Source organism: Acipenser ruthenus, chromosome 52 (assembly GCF_902713425.1).
Source record: "Acipenser ruthenus chromosome 52, fAciRut3.2 maternal haplotype, whole genome shotgun sequence".
Lineage (NCBI taxonomy): Eukaryota > Metazoa > Chordata > Actinopteri > Acipenseriformes > Acipenseridae > Acipenser > Acipenser ruthenus.
In genome coordinates, this window is record NC_081240.1 from 3,876,309 (window position 1) to 3,889,299 (window position 12,991).

At 38.9% G+C, this 12,991-nt stretch overlaps 1 protein-coding gene across 1 annotated transcript; it reads right to left on the minus strand.

Moving 5' to 3' along the window:
• Window positions 1-1,938: 1,938 nt before the first annotated feature.
• On the minus strand, window positions 1,939-12,680 carry LOC117433098 (protein chibby homolog 1). Its single transcript, XM_034055149.3, has 5 exons — window positions 12,524-12,680; window positions 10,827-10,946; window positions 9,052-9,157; window positions 6,449-6,561; window positions 1,939-4,237 (listed from the first exon to the last, which is right to left on the minus strand). The coding sequence occupies exons 2-5, from the start codon at window positions 10,902-10,904 to the stop codon at window positions 4,157-4,159; spliced, it is 378 nt and encodes a 125-aa protein (XP_033911040.1). The 5' UTR covers window positions 10,905-10,946; window positions 12,524-12,680; the 3' UTR covers window positions 1,939-4,156.
• Between the last annotated feature and the right edge of the window lie 311 nt (window positions 12,681-12,991).

Here is a 12,991-nt window from a genome sequence, read left to right on the forward strand (position 1 = left end):
TAAGTTTCTTACTTCCTCCTCTGCCTCCTTTGCACATGCATATTCCTCTGGGGGATCGATGGGTCCATCACCCAGCCTTGTGACAGCTGTCAGTCTCATCTCAGAGGAGGGTATCTCCTTTCAGGCAAAGCAAGATCCAGGGCCACACCTATCCTATCACTCCCTTGTATAAATACCAGGGGTGGGAATTTCAAATAAGATATTTGAATATAACAAGAATAAAAGTTTCGAATACTCGACCTCTAATTACTCATAATAGTGACGGGTCCTTAGACCGTATTAGCAGCAACCATACATAGGGACACATAGATAAATACATCAACAGTAACAGAGAAGAAACATCTAAGGTATCTAATGTATTCAAAGTAAAACAATGATTTAAACTAGAAGTAAGAAATAAGAATACACAGCAGAGGGGTTTTAACTATAAAACACAGAACTTTATAAAAGGGACCTTCAAAACTTTCAGCTGCATTGAACACCCTTTGACGACTTGTATAAAACACACAACAGGACAGCTTACTAACAAAGAACAACAAAACGGTGTTGCTCAATAACACCTATGCTATAATAACATAAAAATGAGATGCACTGTACACGTACTTGATTCCATAATATAATAATCATTTTTAAAAAATGGATTCTGGAATCAAGCCACTATATGTAAGAGACCAATAACAGCATAAACAACAAAAGCTTAACACCCAGGTAGTTTGCAGTCAAAATCCAAATTAAAGTTAACCTTTAGAAAAACAACAAAATAAAATAACTTTTTTTTTTTTTTTTAGCCCAAAATGCATCACATCGCCGACCACTGCTTGTTTCCACAGCGCTCAGTAAAAGATGCAATGCTTGTTTCCACAGCGCTCAGTAAAAGATGCAATGCTTGTTTCCACTGTGCACAGTAAAAGATGCAATGCTTGTTTCCACTGTGCACAGTAAAAGATGCAATGCTTGTTTCCACAGCGCTCAGTAAAAGATGCAATGCTTGTTTCCACAGCGCTCAGTAAAAGATGCAATGCTTGTTTCCACAGCGCTCAGTAAAAGATGCAATGCTTGTTTGTTTTTTTGCCACATTATTTATTTTCTTCTAAAGTAGCAGATGGGTGCTTCCATTTTAGATAATTAAACATTTAACTTGCTTTACAATACAAAATACTTGTGCTGAATCAACCTTTACCCTACCCGGATCAGCCACAGCTGGATTTTAGTTTATCTAACAGGACTCACCCTGGATTTCATCAACCACCTATACAAGGGTATCCCAATTTTACCCCCATAAATAGGTGGCTGCTGCAATCCTTGATCCCTGCTGTGTCAAATCCAGTGATGGCTTATCCAGGCTGGATTTCAAAAAGACTGAACAAAAAGATCTTAAAACACAAGAAAAAATGTGACCAGTGAAAATATCACTAGTGCTTAAGGGAAGTAACTGGATTTTAAAGCCTTGGTTAGAGTTGCTGTTCAAATGGTTAACAATACGCATTGAAAATGAACCAGGAGCATGAAACTGTTTAATCTCATTTCTATAAAAGAAAGAGTGTAATTGTTTGAGAGGTGAGTGGGAATGGGGTGCCAACTTTCTAACAGGGATCAGCTGACCCAGCAAACACGCTGATCTGCAGATTAACCTGATAATCATTTCCTCTAAAAATCAAAATGTGCACTACAAGATTGGTCGGGATATAGCAATGCTCTGCATTGTGGCTAAAAAGAAGGTGCGTTTTTCATTGTGGGCACATTTTCCACTCCACATTAAATGTATCTTGCAGGTCCACAGTGAAAAAAAATCAGGACCCCTGGGCTGGATGGGCAACTTCTTTATTAAAAGGTTAAAAATCTGCATCTGTTGCGTGCTATGTGAGTCAGCAGGATAAGAGCGGGACTGTGTACCCATATTGAAGAGCCAAGCAAAATGACCACAAGGGAAAACAGAAATGTGTTTAATCTGTTTATTTACAAAGGGGTATACAAAAAAACCAAACAGTCCAACAGAGCCAGCTAACAAAAACGTGTCCATGAATAGTTTACAAGGAAACAGGCTGAAACATCAAACAACAAAGTTAAACAAGTTAAAAGTGACATTCCCTTTGGAGCAGTACCAGGGGACTTTTTTCCCCTTGTTTGTTTTGTGAAAGGCGAGGAACTCATTGGTACAGTTAGGCACACAAACGAGAGGTTCTCCTCTTTCTCTGCAAGCAAGAGCGACAGAGCGAGTGAGAGAGTGAGAGAGATCACACCTAAACCCTGACCAGGACACCTCTGTCTGCCATTCAGTCCAGGGCCTCTCTCTAACACAGACTGACAATCTTAACATATGGCATGTTTGTTTTACAATGAGGACTAGTGTCCAATGGGAGCTTGGATTACAACCAGCAGGATTCAAACCCAGACCTCCAGAGGTAAAGGCATAAAAAGTTCAAGATATATGCTACTGTGCCACCCAAGTCTTCCTTGAATATTCTAATAGATTTATACTTTTATATTTACAGCTTTATATTATATATATATATATATATATATATATATATATATATATATATATATATATATATATATATATGCAATGTCGTACCAAGATAATTAGAGAGCTACATTTCTGACTGTATAATGTAATGACTGAATGTAAACAGCACTGCACAGTACCTGTACAACATAGACACATAGACATGTAAATAGCACTGCACAGTACCACAGACACTGTAAATAGCACTGCACAGTACCTGTACAACACTGACATTGTAAATAGCACCGCACAGTACCAAATAAAGACTCATTGTAGGCCTTTACATACTTACAGGACTAGCAATCAAACTTTAAAAATTCACAATATGCTGGACATGAGTGCTGCACCTTCATAATTTCACAATTAAAGGGGCAAAATGTTCTATTAAGTTGATCTAAACAGTAGCAAATCCATAAACTGGGACATTCTAGTCTAGTACCTTGTTAAAACAGTCCTCACATGGAATAGACTGGACTAAAAGAGCCATAAGTACCATGAGTACCACTAGTGCAGGGCTCTTAAACAGGGCTCTGTGTACAACAGTTATGAAGATTAAACATTCAACAGTATATAAAAGTCTCTTTAGTGTCATAAAATGATGTCAAATGCCAGTGTCCTATACTATTATTTTTTCTCTGTTGAAAATGAAAAAGTTCAACTGCACAATGATAGGGGAACCAAAACTAATAAAGGGGATGGTTTAAAAAACTTTAGGCATGCTTTTCAAAGACGTAAATGACTGACATAACCCAGAAATCTGAGTATTACAAAACAAAACAAAAAAATTATATATATATATATATATATATATATATAAATATATATTCTGTGTATAAGTTAACATGTTAAAACGGCTGGGCTTGTAGCTTTTGTTGCATCAATCTGAATCTGAAACATTTTGTTATCCTTAAAAACAACAGGAGTCTCAAATTCAAATATTTACAAAAGCAAGTGCAGAGGTGTACCCACAATATGATTAATGTACAACCGATGCAGAACTGGGTTGGGCATTTTGTTTTTCATTTGATCCCAACAAAACACAGGTTTCTGCAACGGAGATTGCCGAAACTGGTACGGGTCCAAGTGAGCTCAAATGGGCTGCATTTCATCTTTCCCAATACCTGCTAGAGGCCGGGATGTGTACAATTCTATCTATTTAAAGTAGAGATAGGCATGGCAGACAATCCAGAACATGGTACCCGTTTTGAAAAAATACATTGGTATCTGTATACCCTTTCAGGTAACCCATCAAAGTGTTCTGACTTTCTCTGTTAGCACTGGTTGTGTATCAAGCATGATACAACACTTTATCATTGTCTCTGTACCATATTGTGTTTTCAATTCAGACTCAAAAGCAAAGATTTGTATATTACATATATTACATATTGCTGGACAGATTTCACATTGTGTGTTTGGAACATGGGGTCTAGAAAAAATACTTGGGCATTACAGAAGCAATTCAAAGACCAAAAATAAACCTGATTACCGGAGAGAGGATAAAATTACCACAAAACAAATCTTTTGTTGCACATCTTCTGTGTGAAGCAGCGTGTCTCACCCTCCAGTGTAAGGCCCTGTTGAAAGTACGTCTGTGTTGTGTCTCTTTCTCTGCTCTGTGGTGTTGTGTGCTGTGCCCCCTGGTCTCCCCGCTCACTTTCTCTTGCGGTTGTGGTTCTTGATCTCCTCTAGCTCCTTCTCCATAAGGTGGGACTCTGCCGTTGTTTCCGAGAGCTGAAAGACAAGGCAGGGAGTCAGCTCCACGCCTTGGGAAAACAAGACGACTCGAGGAAAACACTAACCACGCATTCTACCTGCAACCCGAGAGAAAATATCTTACCATACATCTTCAAATTAACACTGCAGTGTTTATTTTAAACTGCCTAAAACAGCTGCAGCATTTATTCAAGGGCAGCGCTTATTGGAAGTTTTACGGTTTTCGAGAACCTTCTACGACTTACATACGGTTGCCAAGGTGCTCGCATAGCGTGAGAAGCATGGAGAAGTAGTCATCCTACGGTTTGTTTTGAAGCTGAACGCTGCTGAGCTCACAGATGAGAAGGGCAATCGACCCACTGCTGGAGATCTTCACAGGGTAAAATGAACATGTGCTTCTTGTTGAATGTGGCGTTTACTCAAGGGCAGGGTCTATTACAAATCTGTAACCGAGTGCAGTGTTTACTCGAGGGCAGTGTTAATTTGAGGATACACAGTATGTCATTTTAGAGTGAGGGATAAAGAACGGTTTATTTTATTATAATAAAAAAATCATCAGGTGCAGCTCTTCTGTAAAATTGTACTTGTATTGTTTACATTTTGAAAGAATGCTGCATCATGAAAAACACATGTTTCTCCCAGTACTTAAACTCGGCTAGGCAGCCAGTGTTTACGTTGGTTTGATCAGAAAAAACAAATGAGCTCAGATTTCAAGAAGTCCTCATAAATAACAGATTTATTTATTTACTTATTTTTTTATGTAGAAGTGTCAGACAAGCTGATAAAAAAATATAATCTGGAATCAACTAAAAATAGATGAAACTTGATGGGCAACAAGATTGTAGGACTGCTATAAAGAGCACTGTTTCAGACACTACATTAACTATGGTACCTAATAACTACTTAATAAGGGCATTGTTTGTTTCAGTGAAAGAAACTCGCTATGTATTCCTATAATGTAATTATTACTGTAGGTATGGGTTGTAGGTTTAGATTTATACATGTATGAATGTTAGTTATATACCGAGCATCAAAAGAAACGTATCACTATTATAACACATTTATTTTAGAATAAAATAAGGTATATAAATTATGGACATTGACATAATGTTTTTGGTTTCTTGTTAATCACTCGATCATTCATCCTTGACCATGACACGCTGCTTGAGTGACTATGACTGAAGCATATGCACTTAATCACCTAATTAGTCAGACAGTTGATTGGACACTGGATATGGAGTAATTTCAGCTGTTGAATTGCAAGCTTGAATAAAAGCAATAAAGAAAATCACAGAAAAAAACCAATATGCCACATCTGTCAAGAGAGCAGCACCTTCGTGCAATCAGCATGTTGGAGGCTGGACTAGGGCAGCGTACTGTGGCTCACCGTCTTGGGTGCTCACAGCCAGCAATTTCAAACCTGGCGAGACGGTATAGCCAGACACACTGTCAATGACAGGCCACGAACTGGGAGACCAAGAGTCACAACACCTGCCCAAGATCAACAGATCATTTTGCAGCATCTCTGTGATGTCAATTGTTAATCAGCACAATAAAAAGTCACTGCACCTGCTCTAAAACAGAGTTTGTCATTTTTCAATCACATCTAGTGAATTTTATCCAGATATAAGTGATAAGTTTCTTTTGATGTTCAAATATAAGTGATAAGTTTCTTTTGATGCTCAGTATATAGAGGATATGTTTGTATTGTAAGATTGCTTCTATGTTATTTAAAAATGTAATACAAATACAAAAAAAAAAAAAAAAATACAAAAGAATATCCCAAAATCAATCAATGATACAAGATGTGAAAATACTACACCCCTGCTGTTCTCATGAGCTAAAAATAAGACGTCAGAGCCTGAAAAATGTTTATAAATCGTGTTTCAAGCCATTTTTTAAAACCTTTATTTTGTACGGTTGTGTGCTGTTGTAGACATCTGTGATCACTTTAAAGAGTTAAGTTGTTAAGACTATGCTTTAGCAGACACAAAAAGGGTTCTTCGTCTTCGTCAATATCAGACGTAATTAAACAATCTTTAGCAGGCACAAAGAAAGGTTTCTTCGTCAATATCAGACTTAATTAAACAATCAATGTACTGCTGAAGGGAAGATGGATCCCAGTGCTGCATCAATAATTACACCCTGGCTGCTATGGGATGATTGGACCCCTGCTTAACAAGGGCCCCACATTGTTTAAAGGAAAGGTTTTGAGTTCCAGTGTCTCACCATGTCCAGAAGGATGTCAATCTTGAGTCTCAGCAGGTTGTTTTCCTCCTCCAGCTGCACATTTCGCTTCTTCAAGCGCTGGACCTCCTTCTGAGACACACTGCCCCCTGACTCTACAACAAATCATATGGATATATCTGTCAATATACAGTGAAACAAGACACTGAACCTGCTTCTGAGACACACTGCCCCCCGACTCCACAACAAATCATATGGATATATCTGTCAATGCACAGTGAAACAAGACACTGAACCTGCTTCTGAGACACACTGCCTCCCGACTACAACAAATCATATGGATATATCTGTCAATGCACACAGTGAAACAAGACACTGAACCTCTGTCTACAGCTGAGGGAACGCAAAGCCACTTTTTCAGGAACAGTGGCTTGAAACCTTGTTCCAGAACAGGAGAGCTAGTTTGAGGTTGCTCTTTCAAACACCATCTCCCCTGGTGTGCCATGCAGTGGCCTTAAACCTAGTCTCCTGAAACCAAGTTCCAAGCCACAAAGTGGCTTTGTGTTCCTTCAGCTTAACTCACACTAGGCTATAATGACAAAATTAAAAAAGAAGGAACAAGGACCAGGGGTCACAAATGGAGATTAGATAAAGGGGCATTCAGAACAGAAAATAGGAGGCACTTTTTACACAGAGAATTGTGAGGGTCTAGGACCAACTCCCCAGTAATGTTGTTGAAGCTGACACCCTGGGATCCTTCAAGAAGCTGCTTGATGAGATTCTGGGATCAATAAGCTACTAACAACCAAACGAGCAAGATGGGCAGAATGGCCTCCTCTTGTTTGTAACCTTTCTTATGTTCTTAAATATTTACCGCTGTGCTAAGTTAACACAGTTTTTTTCTTTTTTTAAAAGAAAAAAAAATAAACATTGATGTTACTAAGCTTCAAATAAACAATTAAAATAAAACTTCATTTAGACCTCACCAAAGCATCATAGTTACATATTAAATGCTTTGTGAATACGTTCCACTGACTCCTACACAGGGTATAAGCATCTGCACAGTCCCAAGTAGAGGGAGAAAACAACGCAGTGTATATGTTGCAGGTTCTTTGCTGTGTTTGTTTATAGTACTTTAATGCAGACATACATTTTAATACAACTCAACAGAATACATGTTGTTTCATCCTGGTTGCTAATCACTTCCCAGGGATGGAGATAGGACTCCCATTGCATGGCAGTTTGATCCATTCCTTGTTTTACTAGGAGCTTCATAAGACACACCTGAGCTTACACTCTACCTGTACCTATACACCTGGGCTAATCAAGCTCACAGTAAAACCTGGAATGGGTGAAACTGCTATGCAATAGAGGTCTTACTTCCACCCTGACTTCCATGCTGTAGGTCAGACTTACTTCAAAAGATCCAACAGGAATGAGAACATGTAACCCAAAGAGCAGTTTTAATACCATAAAGCAACAGTTTTTGAAAAGTCTCCACATCCTGAAAAAGCACAGCATCAATATATCTACAGCACACCAGTAGGGAGGGTGTGACGGGGCACGGCCGCCACTGTATTATTTGTGTATTGTTATGAATTAAATTGATTGTTCCGTGGTTATTTAAAGGTACTGGGTTGTGTTTGTTATTGTTTGGCAGCGTGGAAAGGGGTTGGCAGTGTGTGTGGTCCAGTGGTTAAAGTCCAGGGCTCGTAACCAGAAGGTCATCGATTCAAATCCCACCTCCTCCACTGACTGACTCACTGTGTGACCCTGAGCAAGTCACTTAACCTCCTTGTGCTCCACCCTGCGGATGAGATGTTAAATCAATGTCCTATTGTAAGTGACTCTGCATATAATGCACAGTTCACAGCCTACCTCTGTAAAGCGCTTTGTGATGGTGGTCCACTATGAAAGGCGCTATATAAAAATAAATATATTAGTATTATTAAATCACCATCCCTTTAAAACACGTGCATAATGTGGACATCTCCAAATGAATGAAGTAATTACTAATTTAGAGATGGTCCTGTATTAAAAAAGAGTGATTACTAATTTAGAGATGGTCATGTATATGAAAGAGTAACTACTAATTTAGAGATGGTCATTTATATAAGAGTAATTATATAAAGTGAGGAGAGGGTTGAAGGGAGAAAGAACAGGAGAGAGAGCGAAGGAGAAGAAATTAAAGGTAAACAATTGCTACTTGTACCGGAAGGACCAGCACGATACTTGTTTGGTTATATGTTTATATATTTGTTTTGACCATCACCTTTTGTTTTGTGTGTTTTTGTTTATTATTTGTTTATTGTTTATTATTTAAAGTGCATTTGATTTAATAATGTGGTGACTCCCCCCAGAGTTCTTGTGTGTGGCCTGCATTTCCTGGTCTGTGACGTCACCCACCCAGCCATCCTGCCACAGAGGGCCAGTGCGATATCAATGCTAATGGTTCCATATTCACGTCAACAAACCAAAAAGCATCACTGTTGTCTTCATAAGGATTAGTTCACCCATTTCCTTTTGGTGTGAAGGCAAACATTAGCCTAGCCTGAGGGTGCTCTTGTTACTGTATTTAAGCCTGGTGTGAAAACAGAAACATGACCCTTCTGTTCAATACTCTGACATCCAGAACCTGTCCTCACCTGCAAGCCACTGGCCATCTTCAAACCTGAGGCTCTGCCCCCCGATATTCATCATAGGAGAGCCATATTCCAGCCCGATCTCCATCTCCCGAGTGGAGCGGTCCAGCTGAGACAGAGAGAGAGAGCAAAATACACAATCTTTTAATATCCTCATGCGCGGCAACAACTATAGCACTTTCTTTACATTACATACAATGTATCTAAATAGTCACAGCAACACATGTGTTCAGGAGCCTGTGTAGTGCTAGGTCAAAATAAAATGAATTTAAAGCACAGTTCAGGAGCTGCTCTCCAGGTCTAGTGAACTAGCGCCATCTAGTGATTTGAGACTTTTCAAACAAGTGTCCTTTAGTTTAGCTGGAACCAGTGTGAAGTAACAAACACACTTTGATTGATCTTGCCTACATTATGTCTATAGCAGGCGACAAGAACTGAAGAGCAGCTCCTTACCTTCTGTCAAAGATTTACTGTATGCAGGTTACAGAGAGATTCTATTCTCTGGTATTATAAATGCACTGTATAGAGGTTACACAGAGATACTGATCTCTGGTATTATAGATTCAATGTATGCAGGTTACACAGAGATAATGATCTCTGATATTATAAATACACTGTATAGAGGTTACACAGAGATACTGATCTCTGGTATTCTAGACACACTGTATGCAGGTTACAGAGATGCTATTCTCTGGTATTGTAAACTCACTGTGAAAAAAGAAACAAGGACCAGGGGTCACAGGTGGAGATTAGATAGAGGGACATTCAGATCAGAAAACAGGAGGCACTTTTTTACACAGAGAATCATGGGAATCTGGAACCAACTCCCCAGTAATGTTGTTGAAGCTGACACCCTGGGATCCTTCAAGAAGCTGCTTGATGAGATTCTGGGATCAATAAGCTACTACAACCAAACAAGCAAGATGGGCAGAATGGCCTCCTCTCATTTGTAAACTTTCTTATGTATGCAGGTTACACAGAGATGCTGATCTCTGGTATTACAGACTCACTGTATGCAGGTTACACAGAGATGCTGATCTCTGGTATTGTAGACTCACTGTATGCAGGTTACACAGAGATGCTGATCTCTGGTATAATAGACTCACTGTATGCAGGTTACACAGAGATGCTGATCTCTGGTATAATAGACTCACTGTATGCAGGTTACACAGAGATGCTGATCTCTGGTATTATAGACTCACTGTATGCAGGTTACACAGAGATGCTGATCTCTGGTATTATAGACTCACTGTATGCAGGTTACACAGAGATGCTGATCTCTGGTATTATAGACTCACTGTATGCAGGTTACACAGAGATGCTGATCTCTGGTATAATAGACTCACTGTATGCAGGTTACACAGAGATGCTGATCTCTGGTATTATAGACTCACTGTATGCAGGTTACACATAGATGCTGATCTCTGGTATTATAGACTCACTGTATGCAGGTTACACAGAGATGCTGATCTCTGGTATAATAGACTCACTGTATGCAGGTTACACAGAGATGCTGATCTCTGGTATTATAGACTCACTGTATGCAGGTTACACAGAGATGCTGATCTCTGGTATTACAGACTCACTGTATGCAGGTTACACAGAGATGCTGATCTCTGGTATTATAGACTCACTGTATGCAGGTTACACAGAGATGCTGATCTCTGGTATTATAGACTCACTGTATGCAGGTTACACAGAGATGCTGATCTCTGGTATTACAGACTCACTGTATGCAGGTTACACAGAGATAATGATCTCTGGTATTATAGACTCACTGTATGCAGGTTGGACAGAGACGCTGATTTCCGTGGTGGGGTCTTCTTGGGGCTAAACACATTCCCAAACAGAGGCATGCTGAGTTCTTTCCTTTTATCTAGTTGTACCGACAGAGTTTCCTATGTGAGAAAAAACAAACACAATAGTAAAGTGAATAATAATCCATCAGCTGGTTTCAAGACCTCTTAAAATTCTTTGACTGACCACTGGTTCGCAATTTAGCTGTGAAATGTATGACAGAGTTAATGGTGTGATGTGTGGAATCAACGGCTAAACATCAAATAACATAGGAGTTGTGTAGCCCTATGATAAGTATTTCAAAAGGTTCTTTACTGCAGTGTGTATGAGTTTTCACAACCACTACTATGACCTGCCATATCTCAGACACTATCTATTAGGAGCATGAGGACATTTTTGCTAAATGTTGGTTGATTTGACATGTGCTGATCAAGATCTGTGAAAGCAGCCATGAAAATGTTACAAGAATTCAGATTTTCATAAAGTAAAAAAAAAAGAAAATTGAGATGCACGAATCTAAAGAGAGCGTTTCAAACACTGTGTGTGTCTTGGTAGACACCGGTGTTCACTTTAAAGAGTGTATGGACCACTGCTTAGGCAAGAGTACACCTTAAAAAATGCTTCTTGTCAACATCAGCAGAAGGACAAGATGAAATAAATAATCCAGCGTCTGCATTTCTGAAGAGAAGGCTGTTCTGTCAAAATCTGTATCTTCTACAGAATCTTTTTTTTTTCTTCTACAAAACCCTTCTGCCTTGCCAAGTCAGTGGCCACATGTAGTCAATAACTTGCCCCAAGGTGGGTCACTAGCACTCTGAAATCAAGACATCATTGATTAGTAAGGCTGTATTATTCTTTGAAAAAAGCACAGCCCTAGTTATGTTTGACTCATAATAAAACCTAGCATGGCTCTAGCTGCTATGCAGTGGGGGATTTATGCCCCTGAATACAGCTGAAAAGCAGTTTGACAATATATACTTTCTAAATAGCTTAAAAGACTGTCAAGCTAAACTACCCTTCATTTATTGTGAATGGGACATGCAGGGACATGACCCCCTTAGGCAGGCACACAGGTTGGCTGTGGAATGGAATAATAATACATGACAATATACATTTCAATAATTCAATTGCTGATTTTTTTCTTGTTCAGTAAAGCCTAACCTACTACTAAACATGTTCGAAACTAAACTAAAAGATGATGTCTCCCCCCCCCATGGAAATCAGTTTCCCCTGCCAATAATGTACTGCGTTTCGTCTGGAAAATAATCGGGCGAGTATATAAACCCTCACTAGTGGTCACTTCGGGATTCGTCCAAAACAAACCTTGGCGAAAGTGCTAAAAGTGCCACACCGCCTGATTGCATGTAGTACGAATAAGCAGGGGAAACTGATTTCCATGGGGCACTGAATTCTACGTAACACCGGCACTGCCATTTTCAAAAGTTACTCCCTAACAATTAAATACAAATGGTTTGACTCGTAATCTTCCACATTGTAAATAAACTAAGTAGAACTACCAAATCTACACACCTGGTCGTGCTATACGTTTAGCATAGCGTAATAAACAGTTTTTTGTGTTTTGAAAAATGCACACAAACATTCTAATAGATTTTAAAAAAATCTAAAGAATATTATTTAAGAAAAAAACAACAAAAACAAAATTAACATTCTGACTTACCCAAACACAGCTCCAACAACACAACCAACTGATTCTGCAGTACCGCGCATGCGTGAGGATAAACGGGTTTGGATTCACAAACACTTAGGGTGACCGTAAGATCAAAGCATTACAAAATTACACAGAACAAAGTAAGGCTGTCATTTAAACGTTAACTTTATACTCTATATACAGAGTTTAAAATATAACCACGTATAAAACGTTATACTAGTGGTATATATGTCAGTAGTTTTGCTGTGAAAAAATGCTTTCAACCCTCTGTTGACAGGATGGAGTGGTCCAGGGTCGCTATAGAGATGGCGTCACTCACCACGTTCCTTATTGAATCACTCTAAAAGAACAGTTTACGGATTTTTGTTTCTATTATCTAATAATTATTATTCATTGTTACTGCACGTTGTTTTTAATTATAATATTATAATATATATATTTATAAATGCTGGAATTGTTTGTTCCGTTTCAAGAGTG

Coding starts and splice junctions, on each gene's coding strand:
- LOC117433098 (XM_034055149.3), bottom strand. CDS start 10,904: ATGCCTCTGTTTGGGAATGTGTTTAGCCCCAAGAAGACCCCACCACGG. Junction 9,158..10,826: donor CTCTGTCCAACCTGCATACA/GTGAGTCTATAA, acceptor TCTCTGTCTCAG/CTGGACCGCTCCACTCGGGA. Junction 6,562..9,051: donor AGATGGCCAGTGGCTTGCAG/GTGAGGACAGGT, acceptor GATTTGTTGTAG/AGTCAGGGGGCAGTGTGTCT.